The 23,377-nt window shown below is 46.9% G+C and overlaps 2 protein-coding genes across 2 annotated transcripts in view; one reads left to right on the top strand and one right to left on the bottom strand.

Moving 5' to 3' along the window:
* The window catches only part of RNPS1 (RNA binding protein with serine rich domain 1), a 426,882-nt gene that overhangs the window by 54,869 nt on the left and 348,636 nt on the right, over window positions 1–23,377 (bottom strand). The gene's annotated exons all lie outside the window — the stretch shown is intronic.
* The window catches only part of LOC133751046 (ATP-binding cassette sub-family A member 17-like), an 86,632-nt gene continuing 75,546 nt past the window's right edge, over window positions 12,292–23,377 (top strand). Inside the window, exons 1-6 of the mRNA XM_062180923.1 lie at window positions 12,292–12,320; window positions 13,040–13,119; window positions 13,490–13,751; window positions 17,330–17,457; window positions 20,017–20,182; window positions 22,206–22,465. Coding sequence (XP_062036907.1) covers window positions 13,042–13,119; window positions 13,490–13,751; window positions 17,330–17,457; window positions 20,017–20,182; window positions 22,206–22,465 — 894 coding nt within the window. The 5' untranslated portion in view covers window positions 12,292–12,320; window positions 13,040–13,041. The remainder of the gene's footprint in view (window positions 12,321–13,039; window positions 13,120–13,489; window positions 13,752–17,329; window positions 17,458–20,016; window positions 20,183–22,205; window positions 22,466–23,377) is intronic.

Raw genomic sequence — 23,377 nt, forward strand, 5'->3', positions numbered from 1 at the left:
CCACACTGCCTCAGACTGAAGTTCAGCTTTTAATGTCTTCGGGCAAATTACTATTTTGTGGCTTAGTTTCCTTATGTAAAACAGGGATCATACATATAGTGCCCACTTCCTAGAATTGTAAGGATTAAGCACTTAGAAAGGTGTTTGGCACAAAGCAAGGGCTGAATAAGTGATCTATCAATTACTTTCTGAGGGGCTGGCACTGTGGCGTAGCGGGTAAAGCAGCTGCCTGCAGTGCCAGCATCCCATGTGGACGCCTGTTCGAGTCCCAGCCGTTCCACTTCCAATCTAGCTCTCTGCTAAGGCCTGGTGAAACAATAGAAGACAGCCCAAATCCTTGGACTCCTGCAGTTTCATGGGAGACCCAGAAGAAGCTCTTGGCTTCAGATCAGCTCAGCTCTGTCTGTTGCAGACATTTGGGGAGTGAACCAGTAGATGGAAGACCTCTCTCTCTAACTCTCTGCCTTTCAAATAAATAAATAAATCTTTAAAAAAAATTACTTTCTGTACTAAGGATAAAAACATGAATGAAATATATATTTTTAAGATTATTTATTTGAATTAATAATTCAGATAAATGGAGAGGCAGAGGCAGAGAAAGAGAGGTCTTCCATCCGCTGATTCACTCCCCAGTTGGCTGCAATGGCTGGAGCTGAGCAGATCCGAAGTCAGGAACCAGGAGCTTCTTCCAGTCTCCCACACAGCTGCAGGGGTTCAAGGACTTGGGCTGTTTTCTACTGCTTTCCCAGGCCATAGCAGAGAGCTGGATCGGAAATGGAGCAGCCAGGACTTGAACCAGCTCTCATATGGGATGATGGCACTGCAGGTGGCGGCTTTACCCAAAACGTATTTTTTTGTTTGTTTGTTTGTTTGTTGACAGGCAGAGTGGATAGTGAGAGAGAGAGACAGAGAGAAAGGTCTTCCTTTTTGCCGTGGTTCACCCTCCAATGGCCGCTGCGGCCGGCACATCTCGCTGATCCAAAGCCAGGAGCCAGGAGCTTCTCCTGGTCTCCCATGCGGGTGCAGGGCCCAAGGACTTGGGCCATCCTCCACTGCCTTCCCGGGCCATAGCAGAGAGCTGGCCTGGAAGAGGGGCAACCGGGACTAGAATCCGGTGTGCCGGTGCCGCAAGGCAGAGGATTAGCCTGTAAAGCCACGGCGCCAGCCTCAAAACGTATGTGTTTTACAGCATCTCACAAAACACATGCTGAAATCAGTTTAACTTTCACTGTGTGCTTCCTCTATGACAGATGAAACTTTAAATAAAAATATGAACAAAACTCTTTCTTTAATAGGGTCATAGTACCCAGCAATATATTGTTAGAAGCAAGGATGTAGCCTGCTCCACAGCTCACTAGGCTAATCCTCCACCTGCGGCACCGGCACCCCGGGTTCTAGTCCCAGTTGGGGAGCTGGATTCTGTCCTGGTTGCTCCTCTTCCTGTCCAGCTCTCTGCTGTGGCCCAGGAGTGCAGTGGAGGATGGCCCAGATCCTTGGGCCCTGCACCCGCATGGGAGACCAGGAGGAAGCACCTGGCTCCTGGCTTTGGATTGGCACAGCGCGCCGGCCGTAGCGGCCATTTTGGGGGTGAACCAACGGAAGGAAGACCTTTCTCTCTGTCTCTCTCTCTCTCACTAACTCTGCCTGTCCAAAAAAAAAAAAAAAGGAGCAAGGATGTAACAAATGTAAATAATATAAACTGTAAGTTGTATAAAATAGGAACAAGATGAATACTCTACAGTGATTTCTATTGGTGAAAAATTCAAGTGAGGCAGAAACTATAAATTGTGTCATAATTGTATTTGTCTACACCAACTCACTTGCTTAAAAATATGGTTATTTTGCTTAGCTTTTGAACTGATTATAAAATTCAAGGAAATTATTTATATGAACCAGTTACACATTCTCAATTTTAATTCTAGCAAGTGTTACATGATACATGCTTGTTGAAAAATTCAAACTACAAGTCAAACTAAAGTTTTTTTATGACCATCATCCTCTTCCTTGAGCCTTCTCCATGGTCATAGGTTTGTTAAATACACTTCTTAGCATTTTTCTGTTCATTTGCATACATATGTGAGGGTACTTCACGAAGTTTGTGGACAATGAAATTGAAAGATAAATTTATTGAAAAAATTTTGAAACCCGTGCCTATTTTTTAAAAAGATTTTTTATTTATTTATTTGACAGGTAGAGTTACATACAGTGAGAGGGAGGGACAGAGAGAAAGGTCTTCCTTCCGTTGGTTCACCCCCCAAATGGCTGCTACGGCTGGAGCTATGCGATCCAAAGCCAGGAGCCAGGTGCTTCTTCCTGGTCTCCCACATGGGTGCAGGCCCTCCACTGCCTTCCTGGGCCACAGCAGAGAGCTGGACTGGAAGAGAAGCAACCGGACTAGAACCCAGCACCCATATGGGATTCCGGCGCTGCAGGCGGAGGATTAGCCAAGTGAGCCACGGCGCCGGACCCCGTGCCCCTTTTTTTTTTTTTTTTAAGATTTTATTTATTGATTTGAGAGCTAGAGTTACAGAGAGGCAGAGGCAGAGAGAGAAAGAAGTCTTTCATCCGCTGGTTCACTCCCCAGATGTCCTCAATGGCTAGAGCTGAGTTGATCCGAAGTCAGGAGCCAGGAGCTTCTTCTGGGTCTCCCACGAGGGTACAGGGACCCTAGGACTTGGGCCATCTTCCACTGTTTTCCCAGGCTATAACAGAGAGCTGGATCAGAAGAGGAGCAGCTGAGATACAAACCGGTGCCCATATGGGATTCCGGTGCTGCAGGCAGAGGGTTAGTCCACTACATCACAGCACTGGTCCCTACTTTTTTTCATAATAGGCATTTCTATGAGGTTTTTGAAGATCCCTTATATGCATGGATTCAAAATTTTTTGCATCAAAATTATCTTTTAATTCCACTTTCCATGAACTTATTTGAAATCCCCATGTATTGATTATCCTATGGATATATAGCATTTTTTTATGGTTTTCCCATAAATGGTTTTCTCTAGTTTTTATTCTGCAGTTTTCTTTTCAGATATGTAAGTTGGACATTTGTACCTCTCTCCTGTGTTTGAGAAAGTCGTGGTGGACGGTGGGACTCAGGCTCAAAGTAACAGGTGTGTTGCAGGTGTTTTCCCTGGATTGTCTTTTGGCTTTTTTTCCAAAGGAAAGTTGTTGCTGTTTATGTAATTAGATTTATTAGTCTATTTCTTTATAGTTTTCAGGTCATGGGTCATGTTTATTTAAAAAAACCTGTTCCAACACTAAGAATATAAAAATATTTACCCAGTTTGTTTTACAATGCTTTTATAATTACATTTTATATGTTTAAATCCTTATCTATCTGGTATTTTGCTGGAGTGAGTTAGCCAATTTTCTCAACACTTAAAAAATTAATCATTAAAATTTCGATTTCCATATAGTAAAATTCTCTCCATCTGGTTGCACTACTATGAATTTTGTCACATACAGAGTTGTGTTGACTACCACCACAACCAAATTCAGACACCATCCCCCAAGTTTTCTTGTGATGTCCTTTTCCCCCCACCTCTTAGCAAGCATTTTCTTCTCTGTCCCTACAGTTTTGTGTTTTCCAGAATACCACGTGGATTGAATAATGTAGTGTTTAATCTTTTGTTCTGGCATTCTTTACTTAATGCACTTAAGATTCATGGATATTAAGTAAATCAGTAGTTCGTTCCTGTTACGACTGAATAGAGTTCCACCAAATGAATGCATCAATTTATTGATTCATGCATCAGTTGAAAACATTTGGTTTGCTTCCAGTTTTTGGTAATTACAAGTAAAGGCTTCTGTAATTATTTATGTGCAGATTCTTGTGTAAAAATAAGTTTTCATTTCTCTTGAGTAAAAACCTAGGCATGGTTGAGTTGTATGATAAGCATATATTTAGCTTTATCAGAAACTGCCAAAATGTTTTCCCGGGTGAATGTACCAGTTTACATTCCCACTGGCAGTGTCTAGAGCTCCAGTTGCTCTGTACCTACCCCAGTGCTTTAGACAGTGTGTTTGTTAGTCGTTCTGATAGTTACGTGGTAGTATTGTATTGTGGTTTGAATATGCATTTTCCTAATGACTAGTGATGTTGTCTTTCCATGGTCCTGTTTGTCATGTATATATTCTTTTTGGTGAAACAACTCCAGATCTTTTCCCATTTTTAAAAATTGGGTTGGGGAGGGCACTGTGGTGTAGCGGGTAAGGACGCTGCCTGCAGTGTCAGCATCCCATATGGGCTACAGTTTGAGTCCCGGCTGCGCCACTTCCAATCTAGCTCTCTGCTATGGCCTGGGAAAGCACTAGAAGATGGCCCAAATCCTTGGGCTCTTACACTCACGTGGGAGACCCAGAAGAAGCTTCTGGCTCCTAGCTCCGACTATTGCCACCAATTGGGGAGTTAACCAGTGGATAGAAGACCTCTCTCTACTTTCAAATACATAAATAAATCTTTAAAAAATAAAAAAAATGGGTTGTTCTTATTTTCTTATTGTTGAGGTTTTTCTTTTTAAAGGTTTATTTTATTTATTTGAAAGACAGAGTTAGAGAGAGAGAGAAATCTATCGTCTGATACAATCCCCAGATGGCTACAACGGCTGGACTGGTAGCCAGGAGCTTCATGAGGGTCTCCCACGTGGGTGCAGGGGCCCAAGCACGTCACCCTCTGCTTCTTTCCCAGGGGCATTAGCAGGGAGCTGGATTGGAAGTGCAGCATCTGGGACTCAGACTAGCACCCATTACCCACTACACCACAACACCAGCCCCCATATTGTTGAGTTCCGAGAGTTCTATATTCTAGTTCAACTTTTAATATTTATTTATTTGAAAGAGTTACAAACAGAGAGGGAGAGAGAGAGAAAGATCTTCCATCTGCTGGTTAACTCCCCAAATGGCTACAATGGCCAGAGCGAGCCGATCGAAAGCCAGGAGCCAGGCATTTTCTCTGGGTCTCCCATGCGGTACAGGGCCCAAGCACTTGGGCCATCTTCCACTGCCTTCCCAGGCCATAGCAGAGGGATGGATCAGAAGAGGAGCAACTGGGACATGAACCAGTGCCCGTATGGGATGCCTGTGCCACAGGTGGAAGCTTAGCTCACTATACCACAGTGCCAACCCCAGAGCAAAGGTTTTTAATTTTGGTAAGTTCTTGCCAATTTTTCTTTTAAACTTTTTAAAAATATTTATTTATTTGAGAAGCAGAGTTCCAGATAGAGAGAGGGAGAGTGAGAGTGAGAGCGAGAGGGAGAGAGAGAGAGAGCCTCCATCTTCTGGTCACTCTTTAAATGGCCACAACAGCTGGAGCTGGGCCTATCTGAAGCCAGGAGGCAGGAGCTTCCTCTGAGTCTCCCATGTGGGTGCAGGGGCCCAAGTACCTGGCCCATCTTTCACTGCTTTCCCAGAGAGCTGGATTGGAAGTGGAGTAGCCAGGACTCGAACTACTTGTACATATGGGATGCCAGCGCTGCAGGCAGAGGCTTAACCTGCTACGCCACAGAGCCAGCTTGTCTTTTAAGCTTTTGATGGCATATCTAAGAAACGTTAACAGAGACGTTCTCATGTGTTTTCTTCTGGAAGTTTTATTATAGTTTTAGATTTTGGATTTAAGTCTATTATCTACTTTGCATTACTTTTGTATGATCATTTGAGATATTAGTTTGAAGTTTTTGTTTTTTCAAACATGGATGTGTAGTTATTCCAGCACATTTCTTTCTTTTTTTTTTTTTTTTTTTTTTTGGACAGGCAGAGTGGACAGTGAGAGAGAGAGAGACAGAGAGAAAGGTCTTCCTTTTCCGTTAGTTCACCCTCCAATGGCCGCTGCGGCCGGCGCATCTCGCTGATCCAAAGCCAGGAGCCAGGTGCTTTTCCTGGTCTCCCATGCGGGTGCAGGGCCCAAGGACTTGGGCCATCCTCCACTGCCTTCCTGGGCCGCAGCAGAGAGCTGGCCTGGAAGAGGGGCAACCGGGACAGAATCTGGCGCCCCAACCGGGACTAGAACCCGGTGTGCCGGCACCGCAAGGCGGAGGATTAGCTTGTTAAGCCACAGCGCCGGCCTACCATCTATTTCTGAACTCACTATTCTGTTCCATTAATCTGTGGCCTTCAATAAAGGGCAGAAGGTAAATGTCTTAGGTTTTGCATGCCAAAAGGCAGTCTAGGACATTGCATAGTTAATTACATAGCAAGAGACAAAAAAAAGCTGCCATAAAATTTTTATTTATAAAATTCAATAAACAGGCCGGCGCCGCGGCTCAATAGGGTAATCCTCCGCCTTGCGGCGCCGGCACACCGGGTTCTAGTTCCGGTCGAGGCACCGATTCTGTCCCGGTTGCCCCTCTTCCAGGCCAGCTCTCTGCTGTGGCCAGAGAGTGCAGTGGAGGATGGCCCAAGTGCTTGGGCCCTGCACCCCATGGGAGACCAGGAGAAGCACCTGGCTCCTGCCTTTGGATCAGCACGGTGCGCCGGTTGCAGCGCGCCAGCCGTGACGGCCATTGGAGGGTGAACCAATGGCAAAGGAAGACCTTTCTCTCTGTCTCTCTCTCTCACTGTCCACTCTGCCTGTCAAAAAAAATTCAATAAACAACAATAGAATATAATTTTTTAGTAATGTAGATCTACCAGGAAAAATGATGGAATTCCTTTGTAGGGATGATATATTACTTAACTGAGGTTCAACGCTAGTGTTCTGTGTCATTAAACCTGATTATGCATGTTAGTTGGTTAGTGCTGATCTATGTGAGATAACTGAGTTTCCCATGAACACATGATTTTAGGTGAGTACACGTGACCTGAAAGAATGCAGACTCACGCTAGATTGTTCTCTGGTGTTTACCTTTTGCCATGTAATTACCCTGCAGATTAGTCACTTCCAATTGAAAGTCAAATGGGGGCTCTTCAATTACACTTTGAAATGATTTTTCTCAAAAAAGATTTATCTGTCTATTTGAAAGTCGGAGTTACAGAGAGAAGGGGAGAGATAGGGAGAGATCTTCCATTCACTGTTTCACTTGCCAGATGGCTACAATGGCCAGGCTTAATCCAGGCGGAAGCCAGGAGCCAGAGCTTTATCTGGGTCTCCCACATGGGTGTCAGGGGCGCAAACATTTGGACCATCTTCTGCTTTTCCCAGGCCATTAAGAGGGAGCTGGATTGAATGTGGAGCAGCTGGGACATGAACTGTCATCCATATGGGATGCCAGTGTTGCAGGTGGTGGCTTTCCCTCTACACCACAACTCTGGCTCCTGAAATGGATTTTGAAAAAAGGAAATTTCTTTTGCACTTGGATCGAAGTCCAAAACAAACAAACAAACAAAAAATAGTGTTGAACTGCAGTTTGAGCTTGGAAAATGTATGTGCTACAAATTTGTGTAGGAATGGAGGTTTCATTTACTGTTTTAACTTTTTTTTTAAATAATTTAACAGCTTTTTTATTCTTTTTTTTTATTAAACTTTTATTTAATGAATATAAATTTCTACTGTTTTAACTTTTGACAGCATGCAAAGTGTTGTGGTTTTACTCTTTCTCCCAGAGTTCACTTTTTGGCAACTTAATCCTCAGTGTAGCCTCGTTTTTAATTTGACACCTCTTCAAAAGCCTTGCCTCCAAGTATATTCCAAGTATATTTGTCCAAGTATATTTTGGACAAACACATTCATCCCAAAACAACACGTTAAGCCAAGTTGAGCTAACTACAAGAAAAACAGCAGAGCCACAGCTGGCCTGCAGACTATGAGCTGGAAATAAATGCTTGTTGTTATAAGTGACTGAGTTTTGGTGTTATGTGTCATAGAGGATAATTGCAGCAATGGCGTTATAAATGTATGGTTGCATTCGCTCTATTTATCAAGAGGTAGAGAGAGCATGTGCAACTCCCATCTGCTGGTTCACTCTCAAAAGCCCACAAGAGGCAGGGCTGGCACGGAGCAGTATGTCCTTCCCTTTTACGGCAGAGTAATGTTCCGTGGTGTGTATATTCCACACTTTGTTTATCCCTTCATCTGCTGATGGACGTGCCCGCTGTCTCCATAGTTTGTGAATAATGCTGCTGTAAACATTTATGTCCAAGTTTCTGTGTGGACATGTTTGTGTTTCTCTTTAGTGTATACTTAGCAATGGAATTCCTAGGTCGTATGTTGTTCTGTTTGACTTTTTGAGGAACTGCCAAACTGTTTTTCATGGCAGCTGTACCCTCTTACATTCCCAAAAAATGCAGCAAGGTTTTAACTTCTCTGCGTCCCTGCCAACACTTATTTTCCACTGTTTTAATTAAGCCGTCCTGGTGGGTGTGAAGTAGCATCTTGCTGGTTTTGATTTGTGTTTCTCTGATAACCAATAACGAGCCTCTTTCACATGGTGCTTCTTGGCCATTTTCCTTAAGTGATTGTTATTGATAATTTTTGAATTACAACTGTTTTTTTTTTTACTTTTTTCTTGTACTCTGAAACTGCTGAATTATTTATTAGCTCCTCTTGTTTTTTGTGTGTGCATGTGTATTTAATCTGCAAATATAAATAGTTTTTCTTCTTCCTTTCCAATTCATATGCCTCCTGTTTCCTTTTCTTGCCTAGTAGCTCTGCTAGGAGAGTCAGTACAAAGTGAAAGCAGGTATCTTGTTTCTCATTCCTAACCTTAGGGAGAAGGTTTTTAGTATTTTATCATTAAGTGTGATGTTAGCTGTGTGTTCATCATCAATGCCCTTTGTCATGTTAATGTCTTTTTTCTTTAAAAAATTATTTTATGGGGACCTGCATTGTGGTGCAGTGGGCTAAGCCGCTGCCTACAATGCTGCCATCACATATGAGGGCTGGTTCAAGTCCCATCTGCTGCACTTCCAACCCAGCTCCCTGCTAATGGGCCTGGAAAAGCAGCAGAAGATGGCCTGAGTGCTTGGGCCCTGCACCCACAGAGGACTCCAGCTGGTTCACAATTGCTCTTCAGCATCCTGTCTTGTGATGGATCCTTCCCTCACACGTGTGTTCTCGCACCTGCCTTGTGCCATAGGTTAGGATCCACAGAAGCTCTTGCCAGTCTGTAGTATGGTTTTTGGGTTTCAGCCTCTAAAATTACTCTTAATTACAGATCTACAGCTTTAGGAATTTTGTATATAGCAATAAAGGATTTACTAATACCATGTACTTTTTGGATTTAGTTTGGAATTGGAAGCAGAGTCAGTGCTTGAACCCATATACCACAATGTGGGATGCAGGAGACCCAAGCAGTGGCCGCTGTGCCAAATGCCCATCTCCTTTTAAATTTATTAAAACTTGTTTGTGGCTCAACATGTGATGTCTCTTACAGAATGGTCTTGTGTACTAGAACAATGTTTATTTTTCTATTTTGGGCTTCAGCTTTATATATACAACCTTTTAAATCTTGCTGGTTTGTGCTGTCGTTCAAGTCTTCTAGTTCCTTATTGATCTTTTGTTCAGCTCTGTCAGTTATTGAATTCTCCAGTTGTTATCATATCACTATTTCTCTATTTTATTCTGTCACTATTTACTTTATTTATTTTGGGTACTCCATTCTTTGATGTGTGTATATTGATTGTTGTTATATATTCTTAATGATTTAGCCTTTTCATCAGTATAAAATGTTCTTTGTGGTAATAACTTTTTACTTAAAATCTATTTTGTCTTTTATTATAGCCAGCCCATTTTTTAGGTACTATTTACTTATGATATCTTTTCCATCCTTCCACTTTCTATGTGTTTTAGCATCTAAAATGCACATCTTGTGAGTAGCATGTACAGTAGCATGTTCCACCTCTGAGAATTCAGCCGACCACAGCCCATGAGCTGTGAAGAGACAGTTGTATCTGTACTGACACATATAGACATTGTCATTATTCCCTAAACAGAACAGTGTAACAGCAGTTTACATAGTATTTATATTATAGTAGGCATGTAAGTCATTTAGAGATTGTTTTAAGTATGTGGGAGGATGTGTCTAGGTTATGTGCAAATACTGCACCATTTGAGAGATTTGAACATCTGCCTTTTTTGGCATGCCTGAGGGGTCCTGGACCAATCCCCCTCAGATACCAGTGGACAACTTGTAGTTGTTCCAGGCGGTTTGTGCCACCCTAACAGGTTTGTCAGTAGAAGGACCCATTTCTGAGATGTCACTCCATATTCACTTCCAAAGATGCTACTTCTGAAATTTTTTAAAAAAGATTTATTTATTTTATTTGAAAGTCAGAGTTACACAGAGAGAGGAGAGGCAGAGAAAGAGAGAGAGAGGTCTTCCAGCCTATGGTTCACTCCCCAAGTGGCCACAACTGCCGTAGCTGCACTGATCTGAAGCCAGGAACCAGGAGCTTCTTCCTGGTTTCCCATGTGGGTACAGGGGCCCAAGGCCTTGGGCCATCTTCTACTGCTTTCCCAGGCTATAGCAGAGAGCTGGATTGGAAGAGGAGCAGCCGGGAGTAGAACTGGCGCCCATATGGGATGCTGGTGCTTCAGGCCAGGGCTTTAACCCACTGTGCCACAGCGCTGGCCCTTTGAATTTTTTTTAAGATTTATTTACTGGGGCTGGCACTGTGGTTGATACCCTGGCCTGAAGCACCAGCATCCCATATGGGTGCCGGTTCAAGAGCCGGCTGTTCCACTTCCAATCCAGCTCTCTGCTATGGCCTGGGAAAGCAGTAGAAGATGGCCCAAGTCCTTGGGCCCCTGCACCCGCATGGGCGACCTGGAAGAAGCTCCTGGCTTCTGGCTTCGGATTGGCGCAGCTCCAGCTATTGCAGCCATCTGGGAAGTGAACCATCGAATGGAAGACCTCTCTCTCTCTCTCTCTCTTTCTATCTCTCTGCCTCTCCTTCTCTCTGTGTAACTCTGACTTTCAAAAAAATAGATAAATATATCTCTAAGAATATTTATTTATTTATTTGAAAGTTAGACTTAACAAAGTGAGAGAAGGAAAGGCAGAAAGAGAGAGGTCTTCCATCCACTGGTTCACTCCCCAATTGGCCACAATGGCCAGAGCTGCACCAGTTTGAAGTCAGGAGCCAGGAGCTTCCTCTGGATCTTCCCACGTAGGTGCGGGGGTCCAAGATCTTGGGCCATCTTCTGCTGCTTTCCCAGGCCATAGCAGAGAGCTAAATCAGAAGTGGAGCAGCTGGGACTCAAACCGCTGGCCATATGGGATGCCGGCACTGCAGGCAGCAGCTTTACGCACTGCACCAGAGCACTGGCTCCTGAAATTCGTGTGTTCATGAGGAAAGGGCCGTGTCCCTATCTTTAAGGGTGTAGCATTGTAGGAAGTAAAGCAGAGACAACAGACGCAACATAGCCAAGGTTGATAACTTTCTAGGAACAATAATCATATTCCCCCCGTACTTATAGGATCCCTGTTTCTTTCCTCTCTCTCTCTCTCTCTCTCTCTCTCCCCCTCCCTCCCTCAATATTTATTTATGTATTTGAAAGGCAGAGTTACAGTGAGGCAAGCACAGAGAGAGAGGTCTCCTATCTGCTGATTCACTCCCCAAATGACTGCAATGGCAGGAGCTGGGCTGATACAAAGTCAGGAGCCAGGAGCCAGGAGCCTGGAATTTCTTCCTGGTCTCCCACGTGGGTGCAGGGGCCCAAGGAGATGGGCCATCTTGTAGTGCTTTCCCAGGCCATAGCAGAGAGCTGGATCGGAAGAGGAGCAGCTGGGTCTCGAACTGGCACCCATGTGGGATGCCGGTGCTTCAGGCCAGGGCATTAACCTGCTGCTCCACAGCGCCAGCCCCAGGAATGTTTTACTTTTATATAAGATGGTTGATAAAAGCATCACAGAGAAGGTGAGTTTTGAACAAAGATCTAAAATAAGTAGGTGCACTAGCCGTGTCCACATAGGAGGGAAGTGGGTACTTGTCCTTGACAGAGGAAATGCACATTTTAAGGCCACGGTTATTTGGTGTGTTCTGGGATTAGCAGCAAGGAGAAAGGAGATGAGTGGGAGGCGACAGGAAAGCTAGAAACATCTGCTTGCTGGAGACGTCTGCAGGTCCTTGCAGGGCCACACTTTTGCCTGGAGAGACATGGGAAGCTTTAGAGTTTTGAGCAGAGGAGTGGATGTGATCTGATCTGAACCACATTGTTATTGCTAAGTGAAAAATAGATTGCAAGGGGCCACTGCAGAAGCTACTGCAGAAATTGAGGCCGGGGTGATACTGTAAGTGTGGTGACAAGGTATTGAATTTTGGGAATATTTTAAAGGTAGATCCAACAGGATTTGCTGAAACACTGGATTTGGGCTGTGAAAGAGAAAAAAGAAGTGAAGAAATAATCCTGTCCAACTCAGAAAATGCAAGTGACATTAACTGAGGTGAGAGAGACCCTAGGATGATGTTTCTGTTTTTGCTTTAATTTATTTATTTGAGAGGCAGAGTGACAGAGACAGAGACAGGGAGAGATCTTCCATCTGTTGATTCACTCCCCAAATGACCAATGATTGGAGCTTGGGGCATCTGAAGCCAGGAGCCAGGAGCTGCTTCCGGGTCTCCCATGTAGATGCGGGAGCCCAAGCACTCGGGCTATCCTCCACTTGGGCCATGGCAGAGATCTGGATCGGAAGTGGAGCAGCCGGGACTCTAACCAGTGCCCAAATGGGATGCCAGTTCCACAGGCATTCCTACTATGCTACAACGCTGGCCCCAGATAATGTGTTTTAGGAAGAGTATGAATAGACCAGTTTTGCCTTGTCACGTTTGAGATGAAATGTGTGGAGATGGTTTAGGGCTACAGGCGAAGTCCAGGCTAGAGATAAAGGTTTTGAAGCCATCAGCATGTAGATGGATTTAACCCGAGAGCAGAGTGAGATCACCTACGGAGTGTCCGGGAAGAAGAAATCTCTGCACAGACTGTGGCCTGGGGGCACAGGGATGTGTGCTGGTTGAGGGAGGTGCAAGAATCATAAAGAAGTCAGGAGCTGGCTGAGGAGACGCAGTCTAGCCTGGTACTCTAGATCACAGTGATTTTTCAGGATGAAAGGGCACCCTTCGCGTTTTCTGTTGTGCATGACACCCCTGCTTGCTTCCTGGCTAGAGATGAGCCCTCCTCCAGCTGGCAGAATGGCGGTGTTCCAGAGGCTGAAGCTGCTTCTCTGGAAGAACTTCATCCTGAAGGTGGGTGTGCAGATCTCAGGGGAAGGCAGTCTGTTGGGAAGGACTGAATGTTTAAGATAATTTGGTTTCTAATGAGTTAAAGAATTAAAAACTTGTAAAGGGCTGTTTCCTATAGTTGAATCATGTTTCCATAGTAATTCTATGAACCTGAGTTATGAAAGATGACATCATTGTTACTGATTTCCTGCCACTGGTGTTATAGAAAAGCTAAAAGTGGATGTTTCTAGCTACTTCTCATTCTGTTTTTTCTTTCTCCTGTGTTGCAAAGGAAACTGGAAGAAGTGACAGGTTCTCCGAGGAAGAACATCCCACTCCGAGATTTTCTCTCGTGTCCCTGTTGGCTAACGTGCAGCTTTTGTTTTGGTTTTAGAAGCGGAAGACGGTGGTGACAATCCTTGAAGTCTTGATGCCATTCCTGTTCTCTGCGATCATATTGTACCTTCGTTTCAACAGTGTGCCAAGAAGAAGACCAGCTTCTAACTACAGTGCATTCGATGTCAGTTCACTCCCAGAACTCTTCTTTAATTATCCTCAGAAAAGCAGACTTCAGCTGGCTTACGTCCCTTCCCAGAGCGAGGCCGTGAAGGCTGTCACAGAGAGGGTGGAGCAAGACTTCGACGTTGAGCTTGAAGGTTAGACACTACACGGCGGGGGTATTTTTATACAGTACCGTTTGAAGTTTTTTCTGAGAACCCTTGCAGTAATGATTCTGAATCTGGGGTGCTCACATTTTAAAGAGCATAGCGAATTAATAGTTAAGGGAGGTCTGTCCATGTGGTGCTTTTGTTATTTTAAGCAACACACTGGATACTTGTATATTTATGTCACAAGGCTAATTAAAATGTTGAATGTTGGCTGGAGCTATGGTGTAGTGGGTTAATCCTCTGTGGCCTCAGCATCCCATATGGGTGCAGGTTTGAGTCCTGGCTCCTCCACTTACGATGCAGCTCCCTGCTAATGGCTGGGAAAGCAGTGGGAGATGGCCCAAGTGCTTAGGCCCCTGTACCCATGCAGGAGACCCAGAAGAAGCTCCTGGCTCCTGGCTTTGGATTGGCCCAACTCTAGACATTGTGGCCATTTGGGGAGTGAATCAGTGGATGGAAGACTTCTCTCTCCGTCTCTCCCCTTCTCTGTCTATAAAAAAAAAAAAGTTCAATGTGAAGTATTTGTTTTTAACTCAGACTCAGTATCATGACATCTATCCATATTAATCAGAAGGTCTGATTGGCAGTTCTGTGTCTCTGATTGATTAAAATGGAAAGCTTTCAGAGGTTCAGAAAAGGCCTCCTGTTTGGTTTCTCTGCTTCTCCTCCTGCACCTTTCTTATGAGTCTCCTTGTGGAGGCAAAAAGATCTTGAAAAGGTTGTCAAGATTCAGCTGTCCTCAGCATGTGCCCTGACAGTGGCTTTCCATGTCCCTGAGTGTAAACTAGACTTGCTTTTTTTTATTTGACAGATAGAGTTAGACAGTGAGAGAGAGACAGAGAGAAAGGTCTTCCTTCCGTTGGTTCACCCCCAAATGGCTGCTGCGGCTGGCCGGAGCTACGCCGATCCGAAGCCAGGAGCCAGGTGCTTCTTCCTGGTCTCCCATGTGGGTGCAGGGCCCAAGCACTTGGGCCATCCTCCACTGCCTTCCCGGGCCACAGCAGAGAGCTGGCCTGGAACAGGGGAAACCAGGACTAGAACCCAGCACACATATGGGGTCCTGGCGCCGCAGGCAGAGGATTAACTAAGCCACGGTGCCGGCCCCAACTTTTTTTTTTTATTGATTACTTTTGTTTTTAAAGATTTATTTATTTGAAAGGCAGAGTTACAGATAGGGAGAGGCAGAGAGAGAAATCTTCCATCCTCTGGTTCACTCCCCAAATGGCTGCAATGGCCAGGGCTGGGCCATGCTGAAGCCAGGAGTCAGAAGCTTCATCCAGGTCTCCCATGTAGGTGCAGGAGCCCAAGCACGTGGGCCATCTTCCATTGCTTTCCCAGGCACATTAGCAGGGAGCTGGATTGGAAGTGGAGCAGCTGGGACTCTAACCAACAGCTGGCAGTTTAACCCACTATGCCACAGTGCCAGCCCCACTTTAACCGATGCTCACATTCCATATTGAGTGCCTGGTAGGAGTCCTAACTCCTCTACTTCCAATTCAGCGTCTTGCTAACCCTTGGGGTGGAGGGCAGAGGGCAGTAGATGATGGTTCAAGTCCTTGGGTTCAAGTCTGATGGAGAAAGTTACAAGAGGCAGAACAGCTTCTGACATCACTTTTTTTTTTTTTAATTTTATTTGAAAGGCAGAGAGAGAGAGAGAGAGAGATATCTTCCATCTACTAGTTCACTCCCCAAATGATCCCAATAACCAGGATTGGGCCAAGCTGAAGCCAGGAGCCTGGAACTCCATTCAGGTCTCCCATGTGGTGCAGGGTCTAAGTACTTGGGCTGTCTTCTGCTGCTTTCCCAGGCACATTAGCAGGGAGCTGGATCAGAAGTAGAGAAGCTGGGGCTCCAAGCTGTGCTCATATGGGGTGCTGGCATCTCAACACACTGTGCCACAATGTAAGCCCCTATTTAAAATTTTAAAAAACTATTTATTTTAAATATTTTTTTGGATTTTGTTCATTTGAAAGGCAGTTACAGAAAGAGAGAGATATATTGCATCCAGTGGTTGACTCCCCAAATGCATGCAACAGCTGGGGCTGGTGCAGGCAGAAGCCAGCAGCCCAGAACTCTATCCAGGGTCTCGAGTGAGTGGCAGGGACCCAACTGCATGAGCTGCCTGCTGCCTCCCAGAGTGTACATCAGCAGAAAGCTGGGCTGAAAGCAGAGTTCCCAGAATTCAAACCTAGATGCTCCAGTATGGGATACGGGTATCCCAGGGGGAGATTTAACTGCTGTGCCAAAAGCCCATTTTTTTTTTTTTTGACAGGCAGAGTGGACAGTGAGAGAGAGACAGAGAGAAAGGTCTTCCTTTTTGCCGTTGGTTCACCCTCCAATGGCCGCCGTGGCTGGCGCGCTGCAACCGGCGCACCGTGCTGATCCAAAGACAGGAGCCAGGTGCTTCTCCTGGTCTCCCATGGGGTGCAGGGCCCAAGCACTTGGGCCATCCTCCACTGCACTCCCTGGCCACAGCAGAGAGCTGGCCTGGAAGAGGGGCAACCGGGACAGAATCCGGCGCCCTGACCGGGACTAGAACCCGGTGTGCCGGCGCTGCAAGGTGGAGGATTAGCCTATTGAGCCGTGGCGCAGGCCAAAAGCCCATTTTTACCAATACATTTTTAGACACAGAGAGAAGTCTTCCTTCAGCTGGTTCACTTTCCAAGTGGCTAAAGTAGCCAAGGCTGGGCCAGGCCAAAGCCAGGAGCTAGGAGCTTCATCTGGGTCCCCCATATGGGTGCAGGGGCCCAAGTACTTGAGTCATCTTCCACTGCCTTTTCAGGTCATTAGCAGAGAGCTGGATCAGAAGTGGAGCAGCCAGGACATGAACCAGTGCCCATATGGGATGCTGGCACTGTAGGCAGCAGCTAATCACTGTGTCACAACGCCAGCCCCAAACCTCAACTTTTAAGAAAAACAAACCACAAGGCTTGATCTGTGTCAGACCCGTGTGACTGGGACTCAACTTCTTTCCTTGTCTTCCTTCACGTGACTTCCTTGATGTCCCAAGACAAGTGCCTGTAGTTCCCGGGACCACAGACTAAAGTTCTGAACTGAATAACAAGAATCATACGTCTCAACCTCTTTACCTTATTTTCTGTTGCCCTTAAAAAAAAAAAAATCTCTGGGGCCGGCTCTGTGGTGCAGCAGGTTGACTCCCTGTCCTGCAGCACCAGCATCCCATATGGGCGTCGGTTCTAGTCCCGGCTGCTCCTCTTCTGATCCAGCTCTCTGCTGTGGCCTGGGAAAGCAGTGGAGGATGGCCCTAGTCCTTGGGCCCCTGCACCCATGTGGGAGACCCAGAAGAATCTCCTGGCTCCTGGCTTCGGATTGGCACAGCTCTGGCCATTGTGGCCATCTGGGGAGTGAACCAGGGGATAGAAGACCTCTCTCTCTCTACCTCTCTCTGTAACTCTGTCTTTCAAATAAATAAAATAAAATCTTTAAAGAAGACTCTCTGCACTGGCATGTTTGCTGAGTGAATGGTGGAGTAAGCTGGCACTCTGAAGTCTTCTTAGGCAGAGATGAACGATCTAGCCACTCACTGATTGGATTTTTCTCTGTAGTTCTAGGCTTCCCTTCAGTACCTGTGTTTGAAAATTACATAATTAAGGATCACAAAGCTTTCTACATTCTGACAGGAATTGTTTTTCACCATAGATTCACTGACAGAAATGACTCTTTGCCACTTGAGGTAAGAATCTCTTTCCCATAATAGTCTGGTTGAGCCACCCACCCTTCATGTTCAGGAAACTGATGCTCTCCTGTTTCCCTCGGTGACCTCTTGGGCGTTTCAGTTCCAGGGGGATAAGCGAATGGTCCTATTACAACTTAACACTTTGAGGTCCCTTCTGGTTTTCAATCTTTGAAAGAAAAGGCTTGTTCTGAGCAAGAACCCCAGGTGTCCAAGAGTTCTCAAGGTCAGTTGGTTGACTCCAGCACAGGCACCAGATGTGAATCCCAGCCCTGCAACGTGCCAGCTGTGTGACCTTGGAGAAGTTCCTGGTGCTCGTGAGCCTCAGTGTCCATGCGGTGTGGTAGGGTATCATTAGTCCCTAACTTACAGAGTTGTTCTGAGAACTGAATGAAGTTGTGCTGTAAAGTACTTAGAAGAGACACTAGCACAGAGGAATTTTCCAGAGAGATTAGTTATTGTTGTCATCATTACTAATATCACAGACTTCAGACATGGTAGTTCTGTGTGTATATTCAAAGAAAAATCAGTATTTTCTTTCTTTCTTTTTTTTTTTTTGACAGAGTGGACAGTGAGAGAGAGAGAGACAGAGAGAAAGGTCTTCCTTTTTGCCATTGGTTCACCCTCCAATGGCCGTCACGGCTGGCGCGCTGCAACCGGCGCACCGTGCTGATCCAAAGGCAGGAGCCAGGTGCTTCTCCTGGTCTCCCATGGGGTGCAGGGCCCAAGCACTTGGGCCATCCTCCACTGCACTCCCTGGCCACAGCAGAGAGCTGGCCTGGAAGAGGGGCAACCGGGACAGGATCGGTGCCCCGACCGGGACTAGAACCCGGTGTGCCGGCACCGCAAGGCGGAGGATTAGCCTACTGAGCCATGGCGCTGGCCGAAAAATCAGTATTTTCAACCCAGGAATATTTGGTTTATGTTTGGGGATGAGAAAACCCCTCATTTATAGCTTTTTGCTCTATTACAATTTATCTGATGATTAGGGTTTTCTTTCTTTCTTTCTTTCTTTTTTTTTTTTTTTTTTTTTTGACAGGCAGAGTGGATAGTGAGAGAGAGAGACAGAGAGAAAGGTCTTCCTTTGCCGTTGGTTCACCCTCCAATGGCCGCTGCGGCCAGCGCATCGTGCTGATCCGAAGCCAGGAGCCAGGTGCTTTTTCCTGGTCTCCCATGCGGGTGCAGGGCCCAAGGACTTGGGCCATCCTCCACTGCCTTCCCTGGCCATAGCAGAGATCTGGCCTGGAAGAGGGGCAGCCGGGATAGAATCCGGTGCCCCGACCGGGACTAGAACCCGGTGTGCCGGCGCCGCAAGGCGGAGGGTTAGCCTGTTAAGCCACGGTGCCGGCCAACATACTTACTTACTTTCTTTCTTTCTTTCTTTTTTTTTTTTTTTTTTTTTTTTTTGACAGGCAGAGTGGACAGTGAGAGAGACAGAGAGAAAGGTCTTCCTTTTGCCGTTGGTTCACCCTCCAATGGCCACTGTGGCTGGCGCACCGCGCTGATCTGATGGCAGGAGCCAGGTGCTTCTCCTGGTCTCCCATGTGGGTGCAGGGCCCAAGGACTTGGGCCATCCTCCACTACACTCCCGGGCCACAACAGAGAGCTGGACAGGAAGAGGGGCAACCGGGACAGAACCAGCGCCCCAACCGGGACTAGAACCCTGGGTGCTGGCACCACAGGCGGAGGATTAGCCTTGAGCCATGGCACCGGCCTCTGATGATTAGGTTTTTTTTTTTTTAATTTTATTTATTTGAAAGGCAGAGTTACAGAGAATCAGAGAGAGAGAGGGGTATTCTATCTGCTGGTTCACTCCTCAATTGGCTGCAACAACTGGAGCTGCACTGATCAGAAACTAGGTGCCAGGAGCTTCTTCCAGGTCTCCCACACAGGTGCAGGTGCCCAAGGACCTGGGCCATCTTCTGCTTTCCCAGGCCATAGCAGAGAGCTGGATTAGAAGTGGAGCAGCCAGGATTCAAACTGGTGCTTATATGGGATGCCAGCACTGCAGGCAGCGGCTTTACCCACTATGCCACAGCGCCGGCCCCTTGATGATTATTTTTGAGAATGTAGGTGTTATGTTGGTAGATGGAAGGAGAGGTGTTGATAAAATAAGCAACAGCATGTTTCAAGGACTTATTAATGCCAGGCCACTGCAGGCACTGTCCCATTTGATTCCACTGTGGTCTGTGAGGTGAGTGCTGTTGTTATCCCCATTTCACTGATGAGGAAACTGAGGCACAAAGATGAAGAAACTTTCCCAAGGTGACGTGGCCCTTCTGTAGGCGGTCTGGGGCTTAGGCCCAGGTTGCTTGGATCCAGAGCTCCAGCTCTTCACTCCTGTGCGCTCCCTTCCCGAGGCCAGCTCCGCAGGCCAGTGTTGGTTTTCCAGGATGATATCCAGAGAACACAGGAGGAACCCTGCTGTGGTGTACTCCCACTCCCGCAGTGGTCACCTGGCACCGGGAGCCCTTCCTCCAGGCACAGCTCTGCGGTCCTGTGCCTTTGCTGAATTCCAGGATCTCATGACTGAATTGGTTTTCTCTTTATCTTTCATAGGTTCAGTATAGTTTACGCTTCAGTTACATTCAGAGGAATTTTTTACCACTTAGGCATTTATTCATTCTTCAAGATGACCCCGAAGGCTGGTGCACATCCTTTCTTTATCCTCCGAATCCACTCCAAGAGCCCCGGATGTACAAACAAGCTGATGGCGGAAGCCCTGGTAAGGAAGCCCTGAAGTCTGTGCTTCTCACCACGCTCCTGCAGCGTGTCTGTGGGCTCTTTGCGGTTTTTCCTGCCTGAATTCTAGCTGAACCAATGTGTCCCCAGCCATTGAGGAAGTAACCTTTCAAAATGTGATGTTCAGTAAAATGCTTACATTCTTTTTTAAAGATTTTGTTTATTTGAGAGGTAGAGTTACAGACAGGGAGAAGGAGAGTCAGAGAGAAGGGTCTTCACTCCCCAAATGGCTTCAACAGCCAGAACTGAGCCAATCCAAAGCCAGGAGCCAGGAGCTTCTTCCCGTCTCCCATGAGGGTGCAGGGGCCCAAGCATTTGGGCCATCTTCTGCTTTCCCAGGCCGTAGAGAGATTCTGTTCCTGTTCGGGGGGATATCTCCAAGCTCTACCTCCAAGGTCCTTACACTCTGGCCTGTTCATGGGCTGTTGTCTCACTTTGATTCTGCTCACCCTGGCTAGAGTCTTCTGTCCCCACTGCCCTGTGCCTACCAGGACAGGAAGAGGAATGCCAGGCCCTCTCCTTCCTGGCCTCATTGTCTTTGCTGGATGTGTCGTCTCCACTCCTTTGGTCCCCGTTTAGAACTCTTGCTTGGAAAAATGTCCTTTCTTCTCCCTGTCTTGCTCAGGATGAGTGGATAGAAAACTAATTCCCGAGGGTTGTGATTTTCCCATGAGTCCCTCCTTGTCCTGAGATGTGGATGTGGTCTCAAAGCTGGGGCCCTGGCCTCTGCCATTCTTTCTCCTGAGGAAGATGTAGTTTCTGCTGCAGCACCCTTCAGTGAGGGTGGGGGGGACAGCCTTGACAGTGACTGCCTTCCATCAGCCTGCCCCCTCCCATGGACACGATCCAGCTGGATCTAACAGAGCAGACACCTAAATGTGTTCCCTGAGCATGCTCCCTGCATTATTGCTGCCCTCAACTCTCACCTCTGGCCACCTCTGGCTTCTGGAGATGTAGAGGGGCAGCACCAAGGTCAGTTTATTCTCTGCCCTTCACAGTGAGTGCCATGTCCTGAAGAATGTCTGTGTGCCCATCCTCTCATGGAGGCCTCGTGCCCTCCAACTCAGTCTAGGTTTTTGGTGGCTCTCCATGTGAGGGATTTAAGGTGATGCCCTCCAGGGAACTAAGTGTTCCTAGAAAAACAAATTGATAACATGGATGCCATTGGAGCATGGCCACACAGTGGCTTGAGGCCTTGGGCCTGCCTGCATATCCAGAGGGAATCTGAATCCAAATGCTTCCAGCCCCATGTGCTGCTCGAAAGGATTCAGCAGTTCTGCGATTCAAGTGCTACACAAAATCAAGAAAGTGCAAGTTTCCGGAGTGTTACCAGCAGTTTGTTCCTCCCTTTTCTGTCTTGGCAGCATGGGGGTCTGCTGGGATCTAGGCTATCGGAAGAACACAGTCCTCTGCTCCAGGCCTGGTGTGCCTCACGCGGGGGACTGGCCATCCCGCTTGGTGCTGGGGTCAATGTCTCAGAAAACCCCAAAACAGGAATCTTTGTCTTTCTGAAAAGCTGGCCCCAGCATACCCACTACACTGTGTTGAAATGAGAGTTGCTTGTGACAGGCTTGGATCACAGCAGCAGCAGTGACCCTGAAACAGGTCACAGAAGGCCAGGGTGGCTGCGTCTGCCAACTGCTTTGAGTGTAACTCTCTTGTACATGCTGGATGATCAAAACTATAGAACAAGCACCCTTTCCCCAAAGCCTGGGCACTAAGGGAAGATGATGTGGCCCCAAGGAAAATTCTTGCATCGCGATCCCTTGTTGTGGCTGCCCGGACTCCTTTGCCCTACGTTCTGATCACAGGTGTCATCCCCTCAACTCCAGGCGTCTGTGTTGTGACTTCTCGGGCGTTAGCATGTGGTCTGTAGAGACGCCTTTCCTACTGCTGCCTTGTCTGTCTCTCTGAATGACTAGCCGTGATCCATCTGAGGTGTCAGTTGCTTTGTGCCCTCAGTCTTTTTAAATTTCTTATGCTTGATATGCACTGTTCTCTTACAGGATACAATAGAGAAGGCTTTCTGGCCATCCAGCATGCTGTGGACAAAGCCGTCATGTGGCATCACGCTCACAACACGGCAGCCGACATGTTTGGCAGGCTCAGTGTGCTTCTGAAGCGATTCCCGCATGGGCCCTTCATACAAGACCGGTTCTTCCTGGTGCTTCAGAATGAGTTTCCGTTGCTGCTCATGCTCAGCTTCATCTGCGTGGAGCTCATTATCATCAACTCCATTTCTCTGGAGAAAGAGAAGAAACTGAAGGTAACTCAGTCTCCTGCCCACAGATCCCGTCCTGGGCAGGTCTGTGTGGATGCTGCTAATGGGAAAATCACCAGAGTAGAAATGCACCCACAGCAGAGGTCACTTGGTGTCACAGTGACTTTCCAGACTTCTCTCAGTTTAACCTGCCTGCAAGTGAGGTGCTGCATCTGTTCTTTCTCTGTGAATCCTTGCTTCCAGACTGGAAGTGTGCAGCCTGGTCATTCCTGGATGGCTAGTACACTGCCTTCCACAGGGAAAGTGTCCAGAAAATGCTTGTGGGGTGACCACTACTGAGTGTGTGCAGGGTATAAAAGCCCGCACTAACTCACACTTCCTGCTGTACGGCAGACAGGAAGCGTTCTTTGGGAGGACACAGTTCAGACAATGGTTGATCTTGCTGAATTGCTCCTGAAATCTGATTTTACTGTACTTTCCACTCTCCTCTGTTTGTCTACTTTGTCCTGTTATTTCTCTCTTCACATTCTCCTTTTAAAAAATCTCCTTCCCGGTTGCCCCTCTTCCAGGCCAGCTCTCTGCTGTGGCCAGGGAGAGCAGTGGAGGATGGCCCAAGTGCTTGGGCCCTGCACCCGCATGGGAGACCAGGAGAAGCACCTGGCTCCTGCCATTGGTTCAGCGCGGTGCGCCGGCTGCAGCGCGCCTACCACGGCGGCCATTGGAGGGTGAACCAACGGCAAAAGGAAGACCTTTCTCTCTGTCTCTCTCTCACTGTCCCCTCTGCCTGTCAAAAAAAAAAAAAAATCTCCTTAATTTTCTTCTCCTTTTGTTGATTCTTGTGACTATTATTTAAGTAGCCTGGTGCTGTCTCCCTGAACCTTGTGTACCCTCACTGACGTCTGAGGCTGAAGAGCGGGCTCCTGGCGTGCTGTGCCGATAGTCAGTCGTGAGGAGCAG

This window comes from Lepus europaeus, chromosome 21, assembly GCF_033115175.1.
Source record: "Lepus europaeus isolate LE1 chromosome 21, mLepTim1.pri, whole genome shotgun sequence".
In the NCBI taxonomy this organism is placed as follows: Eukaryota; Metazoa; Chordata; class Mammalia; order Lagomorpha; family Leporidae; genus Lepus; species Lepus europaeus.